The sequence below is a fragment of the Theropithecus gelada genome, chromosome 8, assembly GCF_003255815.1.
Source record: "Theropithecus gelada isolate Dixy chromosome 8, Tgel_1.0, whole genome shotgun sequence".
Classification (NCBI taxonomy): Eukaryota; Metazoa; Chordata; class Mammalia; order Primates; family Cercopithecidae; genus Theropithecus; species Theropithecus gelada.
Window position 1 is genome coordinate 56362726 of NC_037676.1, and position 23156 is coordinate 56385881.

General features: G+C 42.7%; 1 protein-coding gene and 1 pseudogene across 1 annotated transcript; one reads left to right on the forward strand and one right to left on the reverse strand.

Annotated features, from left to right (window-relative positions):
- Positions 1-5495: 5495 nt before the first annotated feature.
- MRPL15 (mitochondrial ribosomal protein L15) lies at positions 5496-18238 on the forward strand. The gene is made up of 5 exons (XM_025394652.1): positions 5496-5684; positions 6791-6945; positions 7530-7695; positions 12571-12694; positions 17716-18238. Exons 1-5 carry the CDS (start codon positions 5577-5579, stop codon positions 18051-18053), a joined length of 891 nt encoding a protein of 296 aa, XP_025250437.1. The 5' UTR covers positions 5496-5576; the 3' UTR covers positions 18054-18238.
- Positions 18239-22786: 4548 nt separating this feature from the next.
- On the reverse strand, positions 22787-22889 carry LOC112630884 (annotated as a pseudogene).
- Between the last annotated feature and the right edge of the window lie 267 nt (positions 22890-23156).

Below are 23156 nucleotides of genomic sequence, written 5' to 3' on the forward strand. Positions count from 1 at the left end.
AAACAGCCTGAAAGCCAGTTGTTTTAGCTGGTAAAGAGGGAAACACTGAAAACTGCCCTAGAGAGCAAATACAGTAATCGTTGTGGCTCATTTACACTAAATAATCATTTAAAGTATATAGTTATAATACAATACATGGCAATGTTAAAGAAAGATACAGCTAACAAAAATTGGAAAGTAGAAGGAGTGAAGAAGTATGAGAGGTTGGGTGTGAATATCTTTATCTTACCCAGAGTGAGGAGTTAATATATTTTTGAAGGTTGAAAATCCAAGAATTAGATGATTAAAGTATTTAAATTACATAATTTAAATTACAAAGTTTACCACGAAAGAAAAAAATTTTAGGAAGAAATAGCTTAAATTACCTAAATCTTCATTTATCACAAGTCAAGGAATATCCAATGCTGAAAATTGATAAAAGTCTGGGTGTGGTGGCTCATGCATGTACTCCCAGCACTTTGGGAGGCCGAGGCAGGAGGATTGCTTGAGCGCAGGAATTCAAGACCAGCTTGGGCAACATGGCAAAAACCCGTCTCTACAAAAAATACAAAAATTAGTTGGGCATGGTGGCAGATACCTGTAGCTCCAGCTACTCAGGTGGCTGAGGTGGGAGGATCACTTGAGCCCAGGAGTTCAAGGTTGCAGTGAGCTGTGATCAGGTCACTGCACTCCAGCCTGGGTGATAGGGCGAGACTTGTCATCTCGAGGAAAAAAAATGAGCCGGGCTCAGTGGCTCACGCCTGTAATCCCAGCACTTTTGGAGGCCAAGGCGGGTAGATCACCTGAGCTCAGGAGTTCGAGACCAGCCTGGCTAACATGGTGAAACCCCATCCCTACTAAAAGTACAAAAATGAGCTAGGCAAGGTGGCAGGTGCCTGTAATCCCAGCTACTTGGGAGGCTGAGGCAGGAGAATCACTTGAACCCAGGAGGCACAGGTTGCAGTGAGCCAAGATTGTGCCATTGGACTCCAGCCTAGGGGAAAAGAGAAAAACTCTGTCTCAAAAAAAAAAAAAAGAAATGATAAAAAAAAATTAGTAAAGTAGACATTTTATTAATTTGTAAACAAGGAGGCAATCATTAGAAGAAAGAAAAACAACATTAAAAGTGATTGCTTATGGGAGTGAAACTAGAAATGGAACAGGAAACAACTACTTCTCATTATAAGCCCTTCTGTACTCTCTGATTTTTTCAACATGTGTAGGCATTACAATGCTTTAATAAAATTAAAACCTATTTAGGTGTGAATAAAGACCTTTAGGTTGGAACTAAGTTTTATCAAGGCAAAATTAGTTAAGTTTTATCAAGGGGACATTTATTTCCAGTCCCTTTCCATGCTCTCTTCATAGCCTTCTCTCAATATTAGTTTTCTCCCAGTATTAAGGGGATTCATTGCTCTCCTGCCTCTGGCTTTCTCCCACCTTCACTTAGGAATATTACTTCTCCAGTTGTTTTCTGCTCACCTTTTTTTTTTTAAGAGGAGTCTTGCCCTGTTGCCCAGACTGGAGTACAGTGGCACAATCTCAGCTCACTGCGACCTCGGCCTCCCGGGTTCTAGTGATTCTCCTGCCTCAGTCTCCTGAGTAGTTGGGACTACAGGCACTTGCCACCATGCCCGGCTAATGTTTGTATTTTTTGTAGAGACGGGTTTCACCATATTGGCCAGGCTTGTCTTAAACTCCTGACCTCAAGTGATCCAACCACCTGGGCCTCCCAAATTTCTGGGATTACTGGGATTCCAGGCGTAAGTCACCATGTCCAGCCTATTCCCTTTTATTTCCATTTCCCAGTCCCGTTCTCTGCTAATCCTGGATTTTTTTTTTTTTTTTTGAGACAGAGTCTTGCTCTATTACCCAGGCTAATCTTGGCTCACTGCAACCTCTGCCTCCTGGGATTTCAAGTGATTCTCCTGTCTCAGCCTCCAGAGTAGCTGGGATTACAGGCTCGTGCCACCACGCCCAGCTAATTTTTTATTTTTAGTAGAGACAGGGTTTCACTACGTTGGTCATGCTGGTCTTGAACTCCAGATCTCGTGATCCACTCCCCTTGGCCTCCCAAAGAGCTGGGATTACAGGCATGAGCCACCGTGCCTGGCCAAATTTTTTTTTTTTTTTTTTTCAGAAAAATAATGAACTCAAAGGAATTAATCTATGTTAACACATTGTCAGGTGCTGATATATATAGATGGGGAAGATTTTGTGGCAGTGTGAAGTCTTCCAAAGCACTTCAAATTGTATCATCTTTACAGGATTCATTTCATTTTTTTTTTTCAGATGGAGTTTTGCTCTTGTGGCCCAGGCTAGAGTGCAATGGCGCGATCTTGGCTCACCACAGCCTCCACCTCCAGGGTTCAAGCGATTCTCCTGCCTCAGCCTCCCAAATAGCTGGGATTACAGGCATGCACCACCACTCCCAGCTAATTTTGTATTTTTATTAGAGATGGGGTTTCTCCATGTTGGTCAGGCTGGTCTTGAACTCCTGACCTCAGGTGATCTGCCTGTCTTAGCCTCCCCAAGTACTGAGATTACAGGCGTGAGCCACTACTCCCAGCTTCATTGTTATTATGTAATGATTCAGCAGTTATTACGAACTGGGGTTGGAATCAGGATGGACCTTAAATAGTTGTTGAGATGTTAATTTTTTTTTTTTTTTTTTCAGATGGAGTCTCGCCGTGTCCCCCAGGCAGGAGTGCAGTGGCCCGATCTTGGCTCACTGCAAGCTCCGCCTCCTGGTTTCATGCCATTCTCCTGCCTCAGCCTCCCGAGTAGCTGGGACTACAGGTGCCTGCCACCACGCCCGGCTAATTTTTTGTATTTTTAGTACAGGCGGGGTTTCACTGTGTTAGTCATGATGGTCTTGATCTCCTGACCTCGTGATCCACCCACCTTGGCCTCCCAAAGTGCTGGAATTACAGGCATGAGCCACTGCGCCCGGCCGAGATGTTAATGTTTTTATTACAAGTTCTCATTAACTTGATTTAAACAGGATTTAGCACATCCCAAGCATGTAGGTGGGTAATATATATGAACTGTGCAATTATGAGGATGACATAAAACTACTATGTACTTAAGGTAAAGATTGTTGACTTATTGACCACACACCCTTAATTTACATTCTTACAACACAAATGAAACTCATCAAATTATTTTGACAGTTTTATGTGCTTGATCAACATGTTGGATATGGCATAAACAAACACATAGCCTACAATTAACTGTCAACAATTGTTATTCCCATTATTATTAACTGATGTCCACCAATAACATTATATAACCCATACAACTTCTACTTCCAAGAAGTGCAGCATATTTCTTGCATTTTATTTATTCAATAAAAAAATTTTCCATGATAAAAAACATTACTGGCATTAGCAATCAAGAAGTTCATTACTTAAAGCAAACAATGATTTTTTGGGGATTGAAAATAATTGTGCATTTTTCTGTAGATTAGGGTACAGTTTGCAATTATATTTTGCAATTTTCTTCCCAAAGGTAGGAAAGTTTAATGAAAACATAATGAAAAGTACTGAATTAAAAATCACTAAAGGCAGGCTGGGCTCAGTGGCTCACACCTGTAATCCCAGCACTTTGGGAGACCAAAGCAGGTGGATCATTTGAGGTTAGGAGTTTGAGACAAACCTGGCCAACGTGGTGAAACCCAGCCTCTACTGAAAAACCAACCAACCAACCAACCAACAAAACTAAAAAAGCTGTACATGGTGGTGCACGCCTGTAATCTCAGCTACTGGGGAGGCTGAGGCAGGAGAATTGCTTGAACCTGGGAGGGGAGGTTGCAGTGAGCGGAGATGGCGCCACTGCACTCCAACCTGGGCGACAGAGTGAGATTCCATTTCAAACAAACAAACCAAAAATCGCTAACGGCAGAAAATAGGTTCCATTTCACCCCCCAACCCCGCCCCCCCGCATTCTATTTCTTATGCACTTCTAACTAGTCTGGACTTTACCTTCGTATAATTTTAACGAACTCATATTTTCTTGTTTTTGCTAATTCGTCTACAAGAGGCCTACTTTATGTTTAACTTTTAAAAAACATTCACGGGCCTGGGGCGGTGGCTCACTCCTATAACCCCAGCACTTTGGAAGGCCTAAGCAGGCGGATCACCTGAGGCCAGGAGTTGGAGACTAGCCTGCCCAACAGGGCGAAAGCCTGTATCTACTAAAAATACAAAAAAAGTTAGCCAGGCGTGTTGGTGAATGCCTGTAATCGCAGCTACTCTGGCTAAGAATTGCTTGAACCTGGGAGGCGGAGGTTGCAGTAAGCCAAGATTGCACCATTGCACTACAACCTAAGCAACAGAGTGAGACTCCGTCTCAAAATAATAATAATAATAATTCATTTTTGGAAACTGTTACCTACTAGATTTCAAACAACTTGGGAAGGAAATCCTGTTTGAGTTAATCCACGTGTATTTCTAACAAGTTCAGTGTCTTACTTATAAACAGTACTTGAAGGAATGAATACAACTTTTTCTTTATGTAGTTATTTTACACTTGATTTAAAGGAACTTAAAAAAGACGCAGTTAAACCTAGAGACAGATGCCCTCTAAAAATTGTCTCACCTTCATTATTTGTGATTACTAGTAAGAGTTAGCAGAAAAAACTCCCCAGCAAGTGAAATGTCAAACCATTACTAAAAGAAAGAAAAAGAAAGGAACAGTCTTTTCTATGTTAAACTCACTTAAGAGAAAAAAGAAGAGCTGGTATTTTTCGATTAATAATATTTGTATTTTGTGATGCCAATACTCAATTTTACATTCTAAAAATTCTACTTTTATAGTAGGAAGCAGTGTACGTTTGAATCCTGACTCTGTCGCTTGTTGTAAGAAGTTGGTCAAGCTATCGGACCTTGCTAAGCCTTCCCTGTTGTGACTGTAAAATGTACTAACACCATCTACCTCTAGAATGGCTGTAAATCGAGTAAGGCTGATTTAATACAGCGTGTGGCACACACCAGGTATTCGGTATGGCGCCAGTCATTAACAGGAGTAGGTGGTTAGTGACTGCGATTCACTCAAAACAATACAGATGCACACGGATCAGAGTTCATACTTTGAGTCTTATTCAAAGACTGGTATTAGCCAGGCATTTTGATAGGTGCACTCTGAGTATTATTTTTGTACCTCACGGTGTATAATTACGCAAGCTCAAAAGCTAATAATTAACAGCTCACTTTGCTTTACTCTGGATTCTGCATTGACCTCAGAGAAGACACTGCCTAGACAAACAGGCAAGGCCAAACACTGACTCAAAAAAGATCCTTTATTTAACGCAGTGTTTTTAGTGCATGCTCTTGTTTGGCGAAAGAGGTTTTACGTTCAGAATATTAAAAGGGACCCCGAGGACAAAGCACCACCTCGGAAAATAAGATCACACCCCCAAAGAACTAAAAAGACAACCGAGACAAGCTTGCAGACTCCTACGCTTGTGCCCGAGTCCCGAGCTTGCGCGCGCGGCTGCAGCGCGACAGGGGCGGGACCACGGCCGTAAAGCAGCCCCCGAGACCACGAGGCCTCCGAGCTGCTCAGGGCGACCTTGAAAGTTCTTGGGTCTGCGCGTTATGGCCGGTCCTTTGCACGGCGGTCGGGCCCGGGCCCTGGACCTACTCCGGGGCCTGCCGCGTGTGAGCCTGGCCAACTTAAAGCCGAATCCCGGCTCCAAGAAACCGGTAAATGGGTAGTGGCGGTGCGGGGAAGCGCTGGGAACCGGGGCGATGAAAGCGGCCCTTCTCTCCCTGTCATTAGGAGAACTGCCCTTTCTGGGAGGGTGTTGGGATGAACGTAGGGTTGCCTCGTGCCTGTTCTCCCTTACTGCCCAGAGGGAAATCTTTCCACGTGCACCCATTTCTTTTTTTTTTTTCTCCCGAAACGGAGTCTTGCGCTGTCGCCCAGAAACAATTCTGCCTCAGCCTCCCGTGTAGCTGGGATTACAGGCGCCCGCCACCACGCCCGGCTAATTTTTGTATTTTTAGTAGAGAGGTGGTTTCACTGCGTTGGCCAGGCTGGTTTTGAACTCCCGACCTCGTGATCCGCCCGCCTTGGCCTCCCGAAGTGCTGGGATTGCAGGCGTGAGCCACTGCGCCCGGCCGCACCCAGTTCTTAATAAGGTGATGTTTAAAAGCGTAAAGATATTAGGCGGAGAAGCCGACTCGCAGAAACTACAAAGTCATTGTGTCATTCAAAATTGGGTTTAAAATGAAGTGCTTTCCCCGTGGATCTTTATGTTCATTGGAAAGATCTGAATCGCAGCTGTCCCTTCTGCAGTTCACTAAATACAGCTAGAAAAGCTGTTGACAGTGTACTGTCATTTTAACAGTCAATTCGTTGCTTTCGTGAAATGACAGGAAGTAAATTAAGGAAAAGATTTTCTTCAACAAATTAGTTTTTAAATAAAATTACAGGTTTATGAATAAAATTTGCATATTTACAATTAATTTCAAAATAAAAAGTTCTTCACTATCTAAAATGTTGTGGATATTTAATTCTAGGATTTTTTTCAGTTTCAGCCTATTACAAAAACCTTATCCCCATCCCAACCTTTACTTTTTGCTTTTGAAACACGATTGGACTTTGGTTACAAGAATTAGCTATGTCTTTAGAGGCAAAGATGCTAACAGAGTGTGTGGACCTTTGAACAACTAGGACATGCTTGTCACACAATAGTGTTAGCTAGCACTGGTCGGTTGGATGAATGAATAGCATAACAAAAAGTGAAGAGCTGAAAGGCAGTTTTTAGAAATGTATCTGAAATTCATAAAATTCTCTTTCCTTGTAGGAGAGACGACCAAGAGGTCGGAGAAGAGGTAGAAAATGTGGCAGAGGCCATAAAGGAGAAAGGCAAAGAGGAACCCGGCCCCGCTTGGGCTTTGAGGGAGGCCAGACTCCATTTTACATCCGAATCCCAAAATACGGGTTTAACGAAGGACATAGGTAAGGTTGCTTTGCTTTTTAAAAGTACAGGTCCCCAATTTCCATTAAAAAGCACCTTAAAAATAGTTTGGTAGAAATTTTAAATTCACTTTGAAGCAAACTTGCTACTGTTCCCCTGAACCATTTTTTGGTAATGAAATTTTGCCTGGATTATTAAAAGGAAAAAAAGCCCAGACATTGCACTCAGACCTGCAAAATGGAGATTCTAATGCCTGCTCTAATGGTTATTAAGAGAATTAGCAATAATAGTATATATAAAAATCTGGCCCACTGTAGTCACCTAATAAATGATAACTACATTATTACTTTGAGCTCCATAGTAAGTTAAATTTTCCACAGATTTATTTGTGTAAATAAGTGAAGTAAATGCTTAGAGAGAAAAATAGTTTTTAGTGGAACACAGGTGGTACAGGTTTCATTACCCAAAACCAAGCAATATTGCATGTTTGTGTTATGCTCAAGAGGGTTTTATTTAGTTAAATAATTAAAATTGGTAGAGGAAAATACAAGACAAACCTTTGAGTTGATTTGGAGAAGTTACAGGAAGATGAAAGTTTTCCAACTCTTACGTTCTTGTTTTACAGTTTCAGACGCCAGTATAAGCCTTTGAGTCTCAATAGGCTGCAGTATCTGATTGATTTGGGTCGTGTTGATCCTACTCAACCAATTGACTTAACCCAGCTTGTCAATGGGAGAGGTGTGAGCATCCAGCCACTTAAAAGGGATTATGGTGTCCAACTGGTCGAGGAGGTAAGTCTTTTCGTGTTACATAGGAGGATTTTTTTTTTTTTTTTTTTTTTTTTTTTTTTAAGATGGAGTCTTGCTCCGTTGCCGGATCTGGAGTGCAGTGGTGCAGTGTCGGCTCCTGCAACTTCCACCTCACGGGTTCAAGTGATTCTCCTGCCTCAGCCTCCTGAGTAGCTGGGACTACAGGCACCCACCACCACGCCCAGCTAATTTTATTTATTTTTAGTAGAGACAGGGTCTCAATATGTTGGCCAGGCTGATCTTGAACTGCTGACCTCAACTGATCTGCTCACCTCGGCCTCCCAAAGTGCTGGAATTACAGGCGTGAGCCACCACACCTGGCCTGTAGAAGGATATTTTTGATTTTCAGATAATCAATACTCTACCCCCTTTATTTTTATCCCATTTGTGTTTATAACCCTTATGTAGTGGTGATCGTTGTGGTTTTGGAAAGCTGTCATGCTATCATGGCAGGGCTCTGTCCCTTGGTCCTGGAATGCTCCTCTGCGTATCTGTAAAGCTTGCCCCCCCCCCCCGCCCCTTTTTTTTTTTTGAGATGGAGTCTCGCTCTGTTGCCTAGGCTGGAGTGCAGTGGTACAATCTCAGCTCTCTGCAACCTCTGCCTCCCGGGTTCAAGAGATTCTCCTGCCTCAGCCTCCTGAGTAGCTGGGACTACAGGCACGTGCCACCACACCTGGCTAATTTTTTATGTTTTTAGTAGGGATGGAGTTTTGCTATATTGGCCAGGCCTTCTTGAACTCCTGACCTTGTGATCCACCCACTTCCGCCTCCCATACTTCTGGGATTACAGGCGTGAGCCACTGTGCTTGGTGCCCCCTTACTTCTTTTCGTTCTCTGCTCGAATGTCAACATATCAGGAAGATCTTTTGTTTTTTTAAATAGAGACGGAATCTCACTCTGTCTCCCAGACTGGAGTACAATGGCACAATCTCAGCTCACTGCCAACCTCTGCTGCTCAGGTTCAAGCTATTCTCGTGCCTCAGCTTCCTGAGTAGGTGTGACTACAGGCACGTGCCACCACGTCTGGCTAATTTATTTTTGGTAGAGATGGGGTTTTGCTATGTTGGCCAGGCTGTTCTCGAACTCCTGACCTCAGGTGATCTGCCTCAGGTGATCCACCTCAGCTTCCCAAAGTGCTGGGATTACAGGTGTGAGCCATCCCGCCCGGCCAGGAAGGTCTTTTTTGAGAGGCTTTTTAAAAGAGCATTTGCACTGCTTCAGGAATCACACTGTTTCCTTTACTCTGCCCAAAGTGTTTTTCTTTGAATAAATATGAACACTTGACATTTATTACCAAGTTATGCATTTGTTTTCATTGTCTTCCTCACTAGAACATAAGCTCCCTTGAGGGCAGGTGCTTTGATTCATTGCTTTACTTTCTTCTTTCTTTTTTTGGTATCTCACTCTGTGGCCCAGGCTGGAGTGCAGTGATGTCATTTCAGCTCACTGCAACCTCTGTCTCCTGAGTTCAAGCGATTCTCCTGCCTTAGCTTCCCAAGTAGCTGGGATTACAGGCACCTGCCACCAGGCCCAGCTAATTTTCTGCCTCTTTTTTTTTTTTTTTTTTTCTGGAGACGTAGTCTAACTCTGTCACCCAGGCTGGAGTGCAATGGCATGATCTCGATTCACTGAGATCTCCACCTCCCAGGTTCAAGCGATTCTCTTGTCTCAGCCTTCCAAGTAGCTGGAATTACAGGCATGCGCCACCAAGCCAGGCTAATTTTGTATTTTTAGCAGAGACGGGGCTTCACTATGTTGGTCAGGCTGGTCTTGAACTCCTAACCTCAGGTGATCCGCCTGCCTCGGCCTCCGAAAGTGCTGGATTACAGACGTGAGCCACAGTCGGCCAAATTTTTTGGACATTGTTAATCAACTACTGTTTGCCAATAATACAGTTGTATAGGTAAGTTAGTGTCCACTAGAGGGAAGCATATGTTTATGAAAAAACCTTTCAGATTCCTTTGAAAAAGTGAACTGTATGGATAAAAACTTTCCAAATAAAGTAATTTGAAAAGAGAATACCAAATACAAGATTAAGCCTCAGTATTCTACCCTGGGTGTGTATAAGGAAATACACATGTAACTTAACATATGGAAATCCATGACCTCATCAGCCCTTAAACTGCACATCCCAACATCCTTAGGTGTTGTCTATTAGATCAGCAAAAATAACCGTGAAAACTACCCCAGGGCACTGGTTGAGTAAGTGCAATTACACATCATTTATAGCTCTGTTAACTGACTTCTGTGATTTCAGATTTGCAGTAAATAGTGAATAATAAGACAGTTTTGATCCTTTAGCACAAAATTATCAGTTTGGAAATATATGTTCTCGAGGAAAAGCAAAATGAAAGAAACCTAATATAAAGACAGTCCTAAAAATGCCACTTATACTACTGAAAATACTGGACCTGACACCAGTGCCCCAAAATAGGGAGATGGTTAAGCAAGCTATGGATTGCTTAAAAATCACAAATGATACAGCAAGACCCTGTTTTATTGAATCGAAGGTACTGTTGATTTAAACACACACCAGTATTAGATATAAAAAAAGTGTGAAAATGCATCTTAGAATTTATGGAATATATTTGAAATACATGAAAAATTAGTCATTAATAGAAGGAGCTAAACTGGGAGCCAGTTTGTTTCAGCTTCATGAAAACTTTCTATTGCTGTAGAGTGGTAATGCTGCCATCTTTTTGTTTTTATCAGAATCTGCTTTGAAATTAGAGAAAAATATAGCCCATGCTAACTGTGACCAAAAATTTAACTTTTCGGAGTTCAGAACTACGTTGTTTTTTTTTTTCCTTTTTTTTTATTTTTATTTTTTGAGATGGAGTCTTGCTCTGTTGCCCACGCTGCAGTGCAATGGCGCGATCTGGACTCACTGCAACCTTCACCTCCACCTTGGGTTTAAGCCATTCTCCTGCCTCAGCCTCCCAAGTAGCTGGGATTACTGGCACGTGCCACCATGCCCGGCTAATTTTTATATTTTTTAGTAGAGATGAGGTTTTACCATGTTGGCCAGGCTGGCTTCAAACTCCTGACATCAAGTAATCTGCCCTCCTTGGCCTCCCAAAGTGCTACGATTACAGGCATGAGTCACTGCACCCGGCCTAGAACTACATTCTAGTGTTGACTATTCTAGGAAAAATTGGAGAGGTGTTTTTTTTTGTTTTGTTTTGTTTTTTTTTCCCCCAGCTTAGAGGCTATAATAAAGTCAATATTGAATGCAAAGTGAAATTTCTATTGTCTTCTCTTTTTTGCCCTAGTGAGGCCAACTTCTCCAAAGCTCAGATTTTGTCGATTTTGTCAGATATGCTGTTCTTCCATCTGCTCCAGCCTGCATGTTCCCCTGTTTAACCTCCTGCTGGCCTCTGACTTACTTAGGGATAAGGAAGATTAGTTTTTATCTATGACAGCATAATGTTGTGGTTAAAAATACAGATGCTGTGACTAGACTCCCTGGATTAGAATCCTTGCATCGTGACCTTGGACATATTACTTAACTTCTCTGTGCCTTGGTATTTCCATCTATGAAGTCGAGACAGCAATAATCCTATCATAAGGTTGTTATGAGGATTAAGCAGCCTGCTATTAATGAAGTACCAGGAATGAATGCTTAGTAGGTGTACGTAAAATGGAAATATAGTCAGTCTTACCTACATGGATTGAAAATTGGTAAAACAAGGTAGCCTAAATAAAATGTTAAAGAAAAAAGTGATAGGACCTCAAAGCAGAGATATTTAAAATAGGAATTATAGTCACCCCTTAGGATTGGTTCCAGGACCGCCTCCTCTTACTACAATCCAGATAATCAAGTCTCTAAGATGGCCTAGTATTTGCATATAACCTGCCACATCCTCCCATATACTTTAAATCATCTCTAGATTACCTATAATACCTAATATTAGGTTGGTGCACAAGTAATTGTGTCTTTTGCCATTGAAAGTAATGTAAATACTATATAAATAGTTATACTATATTTAAAAAAGAATTCTTTTCTTATTGTTGTATTATTATTACTATTTTTTTTTTTTGAGATGGAGTCTTGCTCTGTCACCCAGACTGGAGTGCAGTGGTGCGATCTCAGCTCATTGCAGCCTCTACCTCCCGGGTTCAAGTGATTCTCCTCTTAGGTTCAAGTGATTCTCCTGCCTCAGCCTCGAAGTAGCTGGGATTACTGGTGCCCGCCATCATGCCCAGCTACTTTTTGTATTTTAATAGAGACGGGGTTTCACCATGTTGCCCAGGCTGGTCTCGAACTCCTGACCTCAGGTGATCTTCCTGCCTTGGCCTCCCAAAGTGCTGGGATTACAGGCATGAGCCACTGCACCTGGCCTTATTTTATTTTTAATTTTATTTGAGACAGAGTTTCACTCTTGTAGCCCAGGCTGGAGTGCAATGGTGTGATCTCGGCTCACTGCAACCTCCCCCTGGCTGGGTTCAGGCGATTCTCCTGCCTCAGCCTCCTGAGTAGCTGGGACTACAGGTGTGCGGCACCATAGCCAGCGAATTTTTTGTATTTTTAGTAGAGACGGGGTTTCTCCATGTTGGGCAGGCTGGTCTCGAACTCCTGACCTCAGGTGATCCACCCACCTTGGCCACCCAAAGTGCTGGGATTACAGGTATGAACTACTGCACCCAGCCTTATTTTTTATTATTACTTTTTTTCCAAAAATTATCCATCCAAGTTGGTTGACTCACAGATGTGGAACCCACAGATATGGAGGGCTAACTGTACTGTTACATTATAGGCACTTTGGAGGGAAAAATACTGTTTAAAAAGGAAGCTTGACATAATTAATTTACTTTTAGCCAAGCTGTTTACCAACAGACTGTTTTGACATATTTCAGGGTGCTGACACCTTTAAGGCAAAAGTTAATATTGAAGTACAGTTGGCTTCAGAACTGGCTATTGCTGCCATTGAAAAAAATGGTGGTGTTGTTACTACAGCCTTCTATGATCCAAGAAGTCTGGGTAAGCTTGTTCCATGGTCATTTTCTTCTTTCTCTCTTTGTCTTATGTTGGCTGCTACTTTTAAATTACTTAGTGAATGGCAAATGTTGGTAGTAGTTTGGATGTAGTATTTGATCTACATCTACCATATGGATTATTATGATTTAAAGAACATAGCATGTTGCTGACACAAATACCAAGGGCAAAAAAGGCTCTCAGCCCCTCCCCTGAACTGTAGAACTGCATCTGCCTGCCTGGCAAATTCTCTTGAATGTGTCTAGCAGGTACCTCAAATGTAGTATGTCTGAAATGTCTCTTTTTTTCTCTCTTTTTTTAAGACAGAGTCTTGCTCTGTCACCCAGGCTGCAGTGCAGTGGCGCGATCTCTGCTCACTGCAATCTCTGCCTCCCAGGTTCAAGCGATTCTCCTGTCTCAGCCACCGGAGTAGTTGGGGTTACAGGTGCCTGCCACCACACCCAGCTAATTTTTATATTTTGGGTAGAGACATATTTCACCATGTTGTCAAAGCTGGTCTCGAACTCTTGACCTCAAGTGATCTGCCCTTCTCAGCCTCCCAAAGTGCTGGGATTACAGGTGTGAGCCACCACACCCAGCCCCTCTTTTCTCTTTTACCTCAGCCTGGCTCATCTTGTAGTCTTCCCTATGTAAGTAAATGACAAGTCCATCCAAAATTTGGAGTCCTGAACTTTTTATTTTATGCCCTAATATATCTTTTGAGTTGTTTCTTCAAACTATCCACATTTGACCACCTCTCCAGCTACTGCCAGTCTGTCCTAACCACTGTCCTCTTGCCTGGATGACTGTGGGCCTTCAGGTGGCCACTCTGTTGTTGCTTCCATCTGCAGTGGAGTGACGTGGCACGAGATTCCTTTTAAAGCATGGACTATCACTCCTTTGCACAAAACCTCCAGTGGTGTCCACGCTGCTCCTACAAGGCTGGCTGTGATCTGCACCAGCTCTTGTCTTTCCTGGTGTTCCCCTGCTCCCTCCGTTCCCTTACTGGCCACCTGCTTTGGATTTCCTTCACACTCCGAGACCTGTGTGCTATGTACTTTCAGCCTCGGCCTCTGCTGTTCCCCCTGCCTGGAGCTTCCCCCACGTGGAATATTCATGGCTTTGGGCCCCATTGTTCCAGGTCTCTGCTTATTAGGAGATCTTTCTTACCTATACTAAAAAAAGAGCATATGTACACACATGCACATGCGTGGTGTACACATGCACACACACACACGCACAGGCACATCCTGTCCCCTTGCCCTGCATTATGTTTGACCTTGGCGGCTATCACCAGCTGACAAAGTATAAGTTCATTTCTCTCTCTCCCCGTTCATTCTTTCTTTCCCATCTCTCAGGATGATGGAGACCTTTTGCTACCTGCTGTATCTCCTGCACATAAAGCGATGCCTGGTATCTAGAAGAGGCTCACTTTAATTTTGTTGAATAAAATAATTGGATTTTTCAAGTTGCAGAGATGACAACCAAATGTAACTTGTTGACTAAATGCTTTACAAAGGATTCTTTGGTGCTTTTACATTCAAATGGGAGTTAAACATTTCCTGGCCAAATTGCATGATTAGAAGAAAATTCTTTGAAAATTAATATATAAAAAGGAAAAAGGGAAGGATTTGTGTTGTCTGTATGTAGAGTTTGAAACAAATAACTACCATTTCCTTTTTCCCATAATTGAAAGCTTCTTAAAAATATTCATCAAAGACTGGGCGCAGTGGCTCATGCCTGTAATCCCAGCACTTTTGGAGGCCGAGGTGGGTGGATCACATGAAGTCAGGAGTTGTAGACCAGCCTGGCCAACATGGTGAAACCCCATCTCTACTAAACATACAAAAATTAGTGGGGTGTGGTGGCGGGCGCATGGAATCCCAGCCACTCGGGAAGCTAAGGTGGGAGAATCCCTTGAACCTGGGAGCAGAGGTTGTAGTGGGCTGAGATTGCGCCGCTACACTCCAGGCTGGGTGACAGAGTGAGACTGTCTCAAAAAAAAAAAAAAAAAAATTCGCCAACGTGGTGATTCCATTTTCCCTCTTGTTTATTATAGATGAGCATCTTTTCTTATTTTGGTCCGTCACTCAGTTTTTAGGGTGAGCTGCCTCAGATACGAAAACCAGTATTTTTCTTTAAAAGAGTCACAGACATTTTGGAAGGACTTTGCATTAGTGTGTTTTTCAGTCATTGTTACCACAGAATGTGGTGGTGGCGTTCGTTCTCTAGCCAGATGCCCTCCGCCACCCTGAGCTGGCATCTTCTGAGGCACCCTCAGCCTTGATGCTCTTGTGCGTGGCTCTCTCCAGCAGCTCTGCGGGTTGTCCCAGGAGCTTTTTGTTAAAAAAGTAATAAAACAAATCCAATCACAGGTTTATCACTTAGTAATTTTGGCTCTGAATAATTTACTTCGTTGTACTTTAGTTTTCCAAGTTATAGAAAATTTTTAATTTTTTTTGCACCATGGTCTCACTCTGTCACCCAGGCTGGAATGTAGTGGTGTGATCAAGACTGACTGCAACCTCCAACTCGTGGGCTCAAGTGATCCTCCCACCTCAGCCTCATGAGTAGCTGGGACTACAGGTGTGTGCCACCATGCCTGGCTAATTTGATTTTTATAAAGATGGGGGTCTCACTGTGTTGCCCATGCTGGTCTCAAACTCCTGGTTTCAAGTGATCCTTCTGCCTCAGCCTCCCAAAGTGGTGGGATTATGGGTGTCAGCCACCATGCCGGGCCAGAAATTTTTTTTTTTCTCTTTTTGTTTGAGATGGTCTTGCTCTCTCAGGCTAGAGTGCAGTTCCACTCACTGCAACCTCAAACTCCTGGGCTCAAATCCTCCCACCTAGGCTCCCTGAGTAACTGGGACTACAGGTGCCCGTCACCACGCTAATTTTTTTTGTTTTATGTTTTGTAGAGATGAGGTCTCACTATGTTGCTCAGGCTGGTCTTGAACTTGTGGGCTCAAGCAATTCTCCTACCTCCCAAGGTGCTGGCATTAAAAGCATGAGCCATTGTGCCTGGCCTACAAACTTCTTTCTTAAATATATTTTGAAGATACTTTCTTGATGATTCAAGGACATGCAGTATTTACTTACCCTCTGTTGTAGGTGAAATAGGTAGGATGGTTTATCCAGAGCATGACCTGGCTTTAGGTGGCTCTGCTTTCTAATTCTTGGTCTTGACCCTTAGCAAATAGCTTCCAGTTCTCATTTCTGTGAGTGGCCTGCCTGGAGTACCTCTTAATCGCCATTTCTCATTTGCCCTGTTTGGAGATACTGCTAGGTAATGCAGTATGTTAGAGCTGTATAAAACAGCTGTCATATTCTTGCATTCAGCAAACAGCCAGTGGCTAGTGTTTGCTAGATACTGTTCCAGCTGATGGAGAGGCGGTAGTGCAAGAGTTGAAAGTCCCTTCCTGGCCGGGCGCAGTGGCCTCACGCCTGTAATCCCAGCACTTTGGGAGGCCAAGTCAGGTGAATCACCTGAGTTCAGGAGTTCGAGATCAGCCTGGCCAACATGGCAAAACCCCATCTCTACTAAAAATACAAAAATTAGCTGAGCATGGTGGTGCATTCCTGTAATCCCAGCTACTTGGGAGGTTGAGGCAGGAGAATCACTTGAGTCTGGGAGGTGGAGGTTGCAGTGAGCCGAGATCATGCCACAATACTCTAGCCTGGGTGACAGAGCGAGACTTTGTCTCAAAAAAAAAAAAAAAAAAATCCCTCCCTTCACAGAGCTTATGCCTTGGTGGGTGATAGTTAACATCTGTCTCATTGTATACCAAACACTATACATGTGTGAATGGATTCCATAGATTAAATCAGGTAAACTTTGTAAGTGCTCTGTGACATATGTACTATTATTTTAAGGTTCTCAGTAATTTCCTTAGTACTGTTTTGATTTCTGTAACCGGCTTTGGTTAAGGGTGCATTGCTAACACATGATGAGTAGAGTGTCAGTTGTATTCGTACAGTTATCTATTTGTGTAATTGTTTTCTAAGCTATCTAAAGGCCCTCTGGCATCTGTGATATCTTGTGCGTAGGCCTTTTTTTCACTCTCACTTTCAGAACACATGTCTCGGGTACTTTAAAATGTTTAAAAACAGAACTGGGGCTATGCAGCATTCCTTGGTTCGTTTCACATAAAATTTCTTCGCCTGCTCTTTGGTTAAGATAACTCATTTTAGTAAAATTGGTTTTCCAGAAATCTTAATACTTCTTCTTAATTTCTAAACAAGATTCATATAAGCATTTTTGGAGTCTTCATGGTTCTTTGACTTGCCATTTGGACACCTCAGTTTTCTGTTTTAGGACTTCCTACTAGTGGTATGGGCAGCAGGACTCCATCTTGCTCTAACACACTGTAGACAGTATGCCATAAAAATGTTTTGTGTTTTAACATGGGGCTTAAGTACAATGTTACCAACGTTTAGAAATTCATTAATCATTGGTAACCCCGGGGAGTAACTTTGCCTCTCAAGATGCAAACTATTGAAAATGAAGCATTTCCATTTGCTTACGTAAGACAAGCATATATAATAAAAAGTTCTTGGAATTAAGTTCTTATCTCACTAATATTTAAAAATTAATAATTGGCTGGGTATGGTTGCTCATGCCTATAATCCCAGCACTTTGGGAGGCCCAGGTGAGTGGATCACCTGAGGTCAAGAGTCCTAGACCAGCCTGACAACATGGTGAAACCTGTCTTTAGTAAAAATACGAAATGATCTGGGCACGGTGGCACATGCCTGTAATCCCAGCTACTCGGGAGACTGAGGCAGGGGAATTGCTTGAACCCGTGAGGCAGAGGTTGCAGTGAGCCGAGATGGTGCCATTGCACTCCAGCCTGGGCAACAAGAGTGAAACTCCATCTCAAAAATAAATAAATAAAAATTAATAATCAAGAGCAACTCTGTAACATCTCTTTGTTACAGAGTTACATCTCTATGTTGGAGCTACATCTCTAGATATGTCTATGAGCTAATATTTGCATCTCACTTTTTAAATTTAAATTTTCTTTTAGACATTGTATGCAAACCTGTTCCATTCTTTCTTCGTGGACAACCCATTCCAAAAAGAATGCTTCCACCAGAAGAACTGGTGCCATATTACACTGATGCAAAGAATCGTGGGTACCTGGCAGATCCTGCCAAATTTCCTGAAGCACGACTTGAACTTGCCAGGAAGTATGGTTATATCTTACCTGATATCACTAAAGATGAACTCTTCAAAATGCTCTGTACTAGGAAGGATCCAAGACAGATTTTCTTTGGTCTTGCTCCAGGATGGGTGGTGAATATGACCGATAAGAAAATCCTAAAACCTACAGATGAAAATCTTCTTAAGTATTATAGCTCATGAATTCCTGCCCAAGAAAGCAGAGTTGTTAAAGAGTACTGGAATAGGGGCTGAAGGATCTATAGTCCTCATTGCATTTCCTTATGTATAACTTTCCAGATGGTGGTGTTACTTTTCACTGTACTCATATGTCTCATTTTCATCTAAAATTAAAATGGCAGGAAACAAGGACTGCATAGAGAAAGTGAGTCTGTGTGGGTTCTGTCTCAAAGATATAAACTCCCTGATTGTCTATGGAAGGAAAATGACAACTATTTTAGAATATTTCTAGTTTGTTTTTTCAATGATATTTTCATCCAGACCTTGTTACTGTTACAGACCAGAATGAATGCACAAGTGGAATGGGATTGACCTGTAGGCCTGCTCTGCCAAGATGAGAGCATATGGAATGAGTTGGTGACCCCTCTCTTAATCTGTAGCCTCAGGGAAACATGGCTACCCAGTGTCAAGATGGTAAACCCTCAACTCGAAGAGTAAGATCAGGACGTATGCTTAAGGTGTAAGGCTGAGGAGTAGCTGGTAGGCAGTATGTTTGCCAGCGACATTGAATGTGAGAGAAACAAAAATTACAAGTCAATTTGTTTTCTCAATTCTGTGGTAAAAGTGTTACAGGCAGGCCTTTGTTCTTAGAGCCCCCAAGATGGTGGCGGCCACTCCCAAGATGGCAGCAAGCCTTCTCCGACCTGGGGTTCTTGGCCTCACAGATTCCAAGGAATGGAACCTTGGGCCATGTGGTGAGTGTTACAGCTCTATTAGAAGCCATGGGTCATGGAAGAGAACTGTGGAACCCAGTGACTAATGTTCAGCTCGATTAGGATGAACCTGGGGCCCTTAGCCATGCAGGAACAATGGTGAGCCTCTAGCCCGATCGGGAGCAGCAGTGGGCACCTCGCTGGATCAGAAGCACAGTTGACACCCTGCCAGATCCAGAGGGGTGGAAGTCAATGGTGGGTCTGGGACGGCGGTGAACAGCAGTGGAGGAAGCGAGCAAAAGCTCAGCTCGAGCTGTAACAAACACAGACCAGAAGAGTGTGCAGTTGCAAGGCTTAACAGAATGAAAACAGAGCTCCCATGTAATGGGAGGTGACCCAAAGGGAGTTGCCCACTTGCTGCTTGAATGCCTGGATTTATATCCTGATCATTGTCCCTCCCCGTGTACTCTCAGGCGATACATGATTTGACTATTTCTTTACCTCCCGCTCTTAACCTAATTTGTATTTTAGTGAGCCCTCTTTGCTACCTGATTGGTCAGGTGTGAGCTGAGTTACAAGCCTCATGTTTAAAGGTAGGTGCCGTCACCTTCCCCAGCTAGGCTTAGGAATTCCTAGTCGGCCTAGGAAATCCAGCGAGTCCTGTCTGTCAAAAGTAGACAACCATGAGTAAGCCATTAACATATTTTTCTTGAAGAAGGTAGGTGTTCTAATATTAATTGATATACTTTTACTTATCTCAGACATTGGAAACCTGTATCTTTCAGTCATTACAAATGATTTTGAAAAAATGATTCAAATATTATATGAGCAATACAAACAATTGATAACGTGAAAATTAAGCTTAGTTAATGTAAAAGATTCAGCAGTTAGTAAGTTGTTTTTTTTTTTTTTTTGAGGCAGTCTCCCTCTGTTGCCCAGGATGGAGTGCAGTGATGCAATCTTGGCTTACTGTAACCTCTGCCTCCTGGGCTCAAGGGAGCAGTTAGTTAGATTACTTAGCTTCTGAAAGATACTTTATATTCAAATCATATGAAACCTTAATTTACATTGAGCAATTAAAGATTGATCTTGAATAATTCATAATTCTTCCACAGTAGGAATAAAATGATTCCTGGCTATTTTCTTAAAAATAAAAAAATTTGAAAACCTCGACAATGCAATATTTGTTTTGTTTGCTTATCGATCTCATATATTGCTGTTCTGAGATTCAATTTACAAAATAATTTATGTACCAAGTTTATCTTTCAATTTTTTTTTTTTGTTTTTTTGAAACGGAGTTTCTCTTTTGTTGCCCAGGCTGGAGAGTAATGGCATGATCTCTCAGCTGACTGCAACCTCTGCCTTCTGAGTTCAAGCGATTCTCCTGCCTCAGCCTCTTGAGTAGCTGGGATTATGGGCATGTGCCACCACGCCCAGCTAATTTTTGTATTTTTAGTAGAGACAGGGTTTTGCCGTGTTGGCCAGGCTGGTCTCGAACTCCTGACCTCAGGTGATATACCTGCCTTGGCCTTGCAAAGTGCTGGGATTACAGGCGTGAGCCACAGTGCCCGGCCTCTTTTAATTTTTATCCAGGATTATGTAATTGACTTGTTATTAAACCATTCCTTAGAACCTAGGACTTGTAAAGAATCATGACTGGGACCATCTTCTTTTTTTTGTTGTTGTTGCGGGGGTGGGGAACAGAGTTTTGTTCTTTTTGCCCAGGCTGGAGTGCAATGACGTGATCTCAGCTCACTGCAACCTTGCAACCTCCGCCTCCTGGGTTCAAACGATTCTCCTGCCTCAGCCTCCCGAGTAGCCGGGATTACAGGTGCCTGCCACCACACCTGGCTAATGTTTTGTATTTTTAGTAGAGATGGTGTTTCACCATGTTGGCCAGGCTGGTCTGGAACTCTTCACCTCAGGTGATCTGCCTTGGCCTCCCAAAGTGCTAGGATTTCAGGCGTGAGCCACCATGCCCAGCCGACTATCTTCTATGGTAACATGAAATCCTGTGAATTTCAAATGATAGGCAAAAGTTTTGAAACATGCTTTTATTTTTCAGATACCCAACTGATGGAATTGGTGTGTTAGTGCTCATTTTGGCTCCATTGATAGGATCCCCAAATCACAGTGCTTGAATGAGATAGTTTATTTTTCTCTCGCGCATGAAGAGCTGCGATCAGTTGAGGGCTGGTTGCTGGATCTGCTCCACAAAGTCTCAACCTGAGGCACCCTCATTCCTAGAGATGCTCATTTTCATGATCCAAGTGGGCAAAGAGCAAGCCTGCTTTTCCTAAGGAAGGTTCCACACAAAACCCTTGTTATGTACCATTGGCCAGAACTTGGAATGCAGTCCCATTATTTTGAAGGGTGTTGAAGCCTTTGGCCACTTCTGAGCTGAACTGAAAAATTCTATCATGATGGGTGCATAAGAGAGTAGATGTATTAGACAACCAGCAAGGGAATTGTCACCTGTGTTGGTATTGAAACCTCAGCTCTGAAGTTAATTGACTCAACATTAGACAAACACAGGAAAAGTGCAAAATTATTTAATTCTATACCATCTGGAATGCTAGGTTCCGTAAGTTATATAATAGCCAATAAATTGATTATTAATCTTGATTTACAAAGTATTTTTGAAGAGTGATGATGTCAAGAGGCATTTGAACCACAGGACTCCATCTTGAATAGGGGGCTGGGTAAAAGACCTCTAGGCTGCATTCCCAGGTGGTTAGGCATTCTTAATCACAGGATGAGATAGGAAGTTGGCACGAGGTTCAGGTCACAAAGACCTTGCTGATAAAACAGGTTGTGGTGAAGATGTCAGCAAAATCCCACCGAAACCAAGATGATGAGAGTGACCTCTGGTCGTCTCTACTGCTCTTTATACACTAATTATAATGTATTAGCATGTGCTAAAAGATACTCCCACTACGCCGTGACAGTTTACAAATGCCATGGAAACGTCAGGAAGTTACCCTATATGGTCTAAAAAGGGGAGGAACCCTCAGTTCTGGGAATTGGCCACCCCTTTCCCAGAAAACTCATGAATAATCCACCCCTTGGTTAGCATATAATCAACAACCATAAAAACAGCTAACCAGCGGCCCATGCTGCTACTCTGCGTATGGAGTAGCCACTCTCTTATTCCTTTATTATTATTATTACTATTTTTGAGATGGAGTCTTGTTCTGTTGCCCAAGCTGGAATGCAGGGGCGCAAACGGCTCACTGCAATCTCCGCCTCCCAGGTTCAAGCAATTCTCCTGCCTCAGCGTGCTGAGTAGCTGGGACTACAGGCGCCCACCACCATGCCCGGGTAATTTTTTGTATTTTTAGTAGAGACGGGATTTCACCATGTTAGCCAGGATGGTCTTGATCTCCTGGCCTTGTGATCCGCCCACCTCGGCCTCCCAGAGTGCTGGGATTACAGGCGTGAACCACCGTGCCCAGCCTCCTTTCTTAATAAATTTGCTTTCACTTTATGGACTCACCCCAAATTCTTGCCCAAGACTCAAGAACCTCTTGGGGTCTGGATCGCGACCCCTTTCCCGTAACAATGACAGAGCACAGGAAACTATCTGAGAAGAAGCATTCACTTTTTTCTATGCCTGCTTTTAGTAGACATTTTTAACAATAAAGCCATCTTCCTATGTTAGATGTTTTAAAAGTCATATTTGAATATAACATGGAGGAAAAGAGAGGATAAGATACAGAGAAGGTTGCTAAGAAAAGTGCCAAGGTACAAAGAATGTGCTTTTGGCCAGGCATGGTGGCTCATGCCTGTAATCCCAGCACTTTGGAAGGCAGAGGTAGGTGGATCACCTGAGGTCAGGGGTTTGAGACCAGCCTGGCCAACATGGTGAAACCCTGTCTCTACTAAAAATACAAAAAAATTAGGCAGGCGAGGTGTCAGGTGCCTATAATCCCAGCTACTTTGGGAGGTTGAAGTGAGAGAATCGAGCTTGGGAGACGGAGGTTGCAGTGAGCTGAGATTTTTTTTAAAAAAAAAGAATTCTTAGAATACAGTGAGATGAAGATAAAAAAAAAATAGTGAAATGCCGGGAACTCTGTGTTATCAGGCCCGAGGGCCTCTTCTGTCTTTGTCAAGGGAAGGGCTCACCTTCTCTCCTTTCATACAACACATTTTCTGAGTATTTATTAGTGGGGTATTTAAACTGCGCTCCCTTAAGCCATTTAAAATGGAATCCATTAGACAAATCACTTCATCTTTTAGACTGTAAAATATAGTGACAAGCTTTGTAAAATAGGACTGTGTAAAATGACCTCCAAAGTCTGTTGTAATACAGTGATGATAAAGATGTTCCCTTGGGCTGAGGAAAACTTTGACTTCAATCTATTTGCATAGAAATGAACTTCCTTAAATTTTAACACATCCTGTGTTCTGTATT

Coding starts and splice junctions, on each gene's coding strand:
- MRPL15 (XM_025394652.1), top strand. CDS start 5,577: ATGGCCGGTCCTTTGCACGGCGGTCGGGCCCGGGCCCTGGACCTACTC. Junction 5,685..6,790: donor ATCCCGGCTCCAAGAAACCG/GTAAATGGGTAG, acceptor CTTTCCTTGTAG/GAGAGACGACCAAGAGGTCG. Junction 12,695..17,715: donor CTATGATCCAAGAAGTCTGG/GTAAGCTTGTTC, acceptor ATTTTCTTTTAG/ACATTGTATGCAAACCTGTT.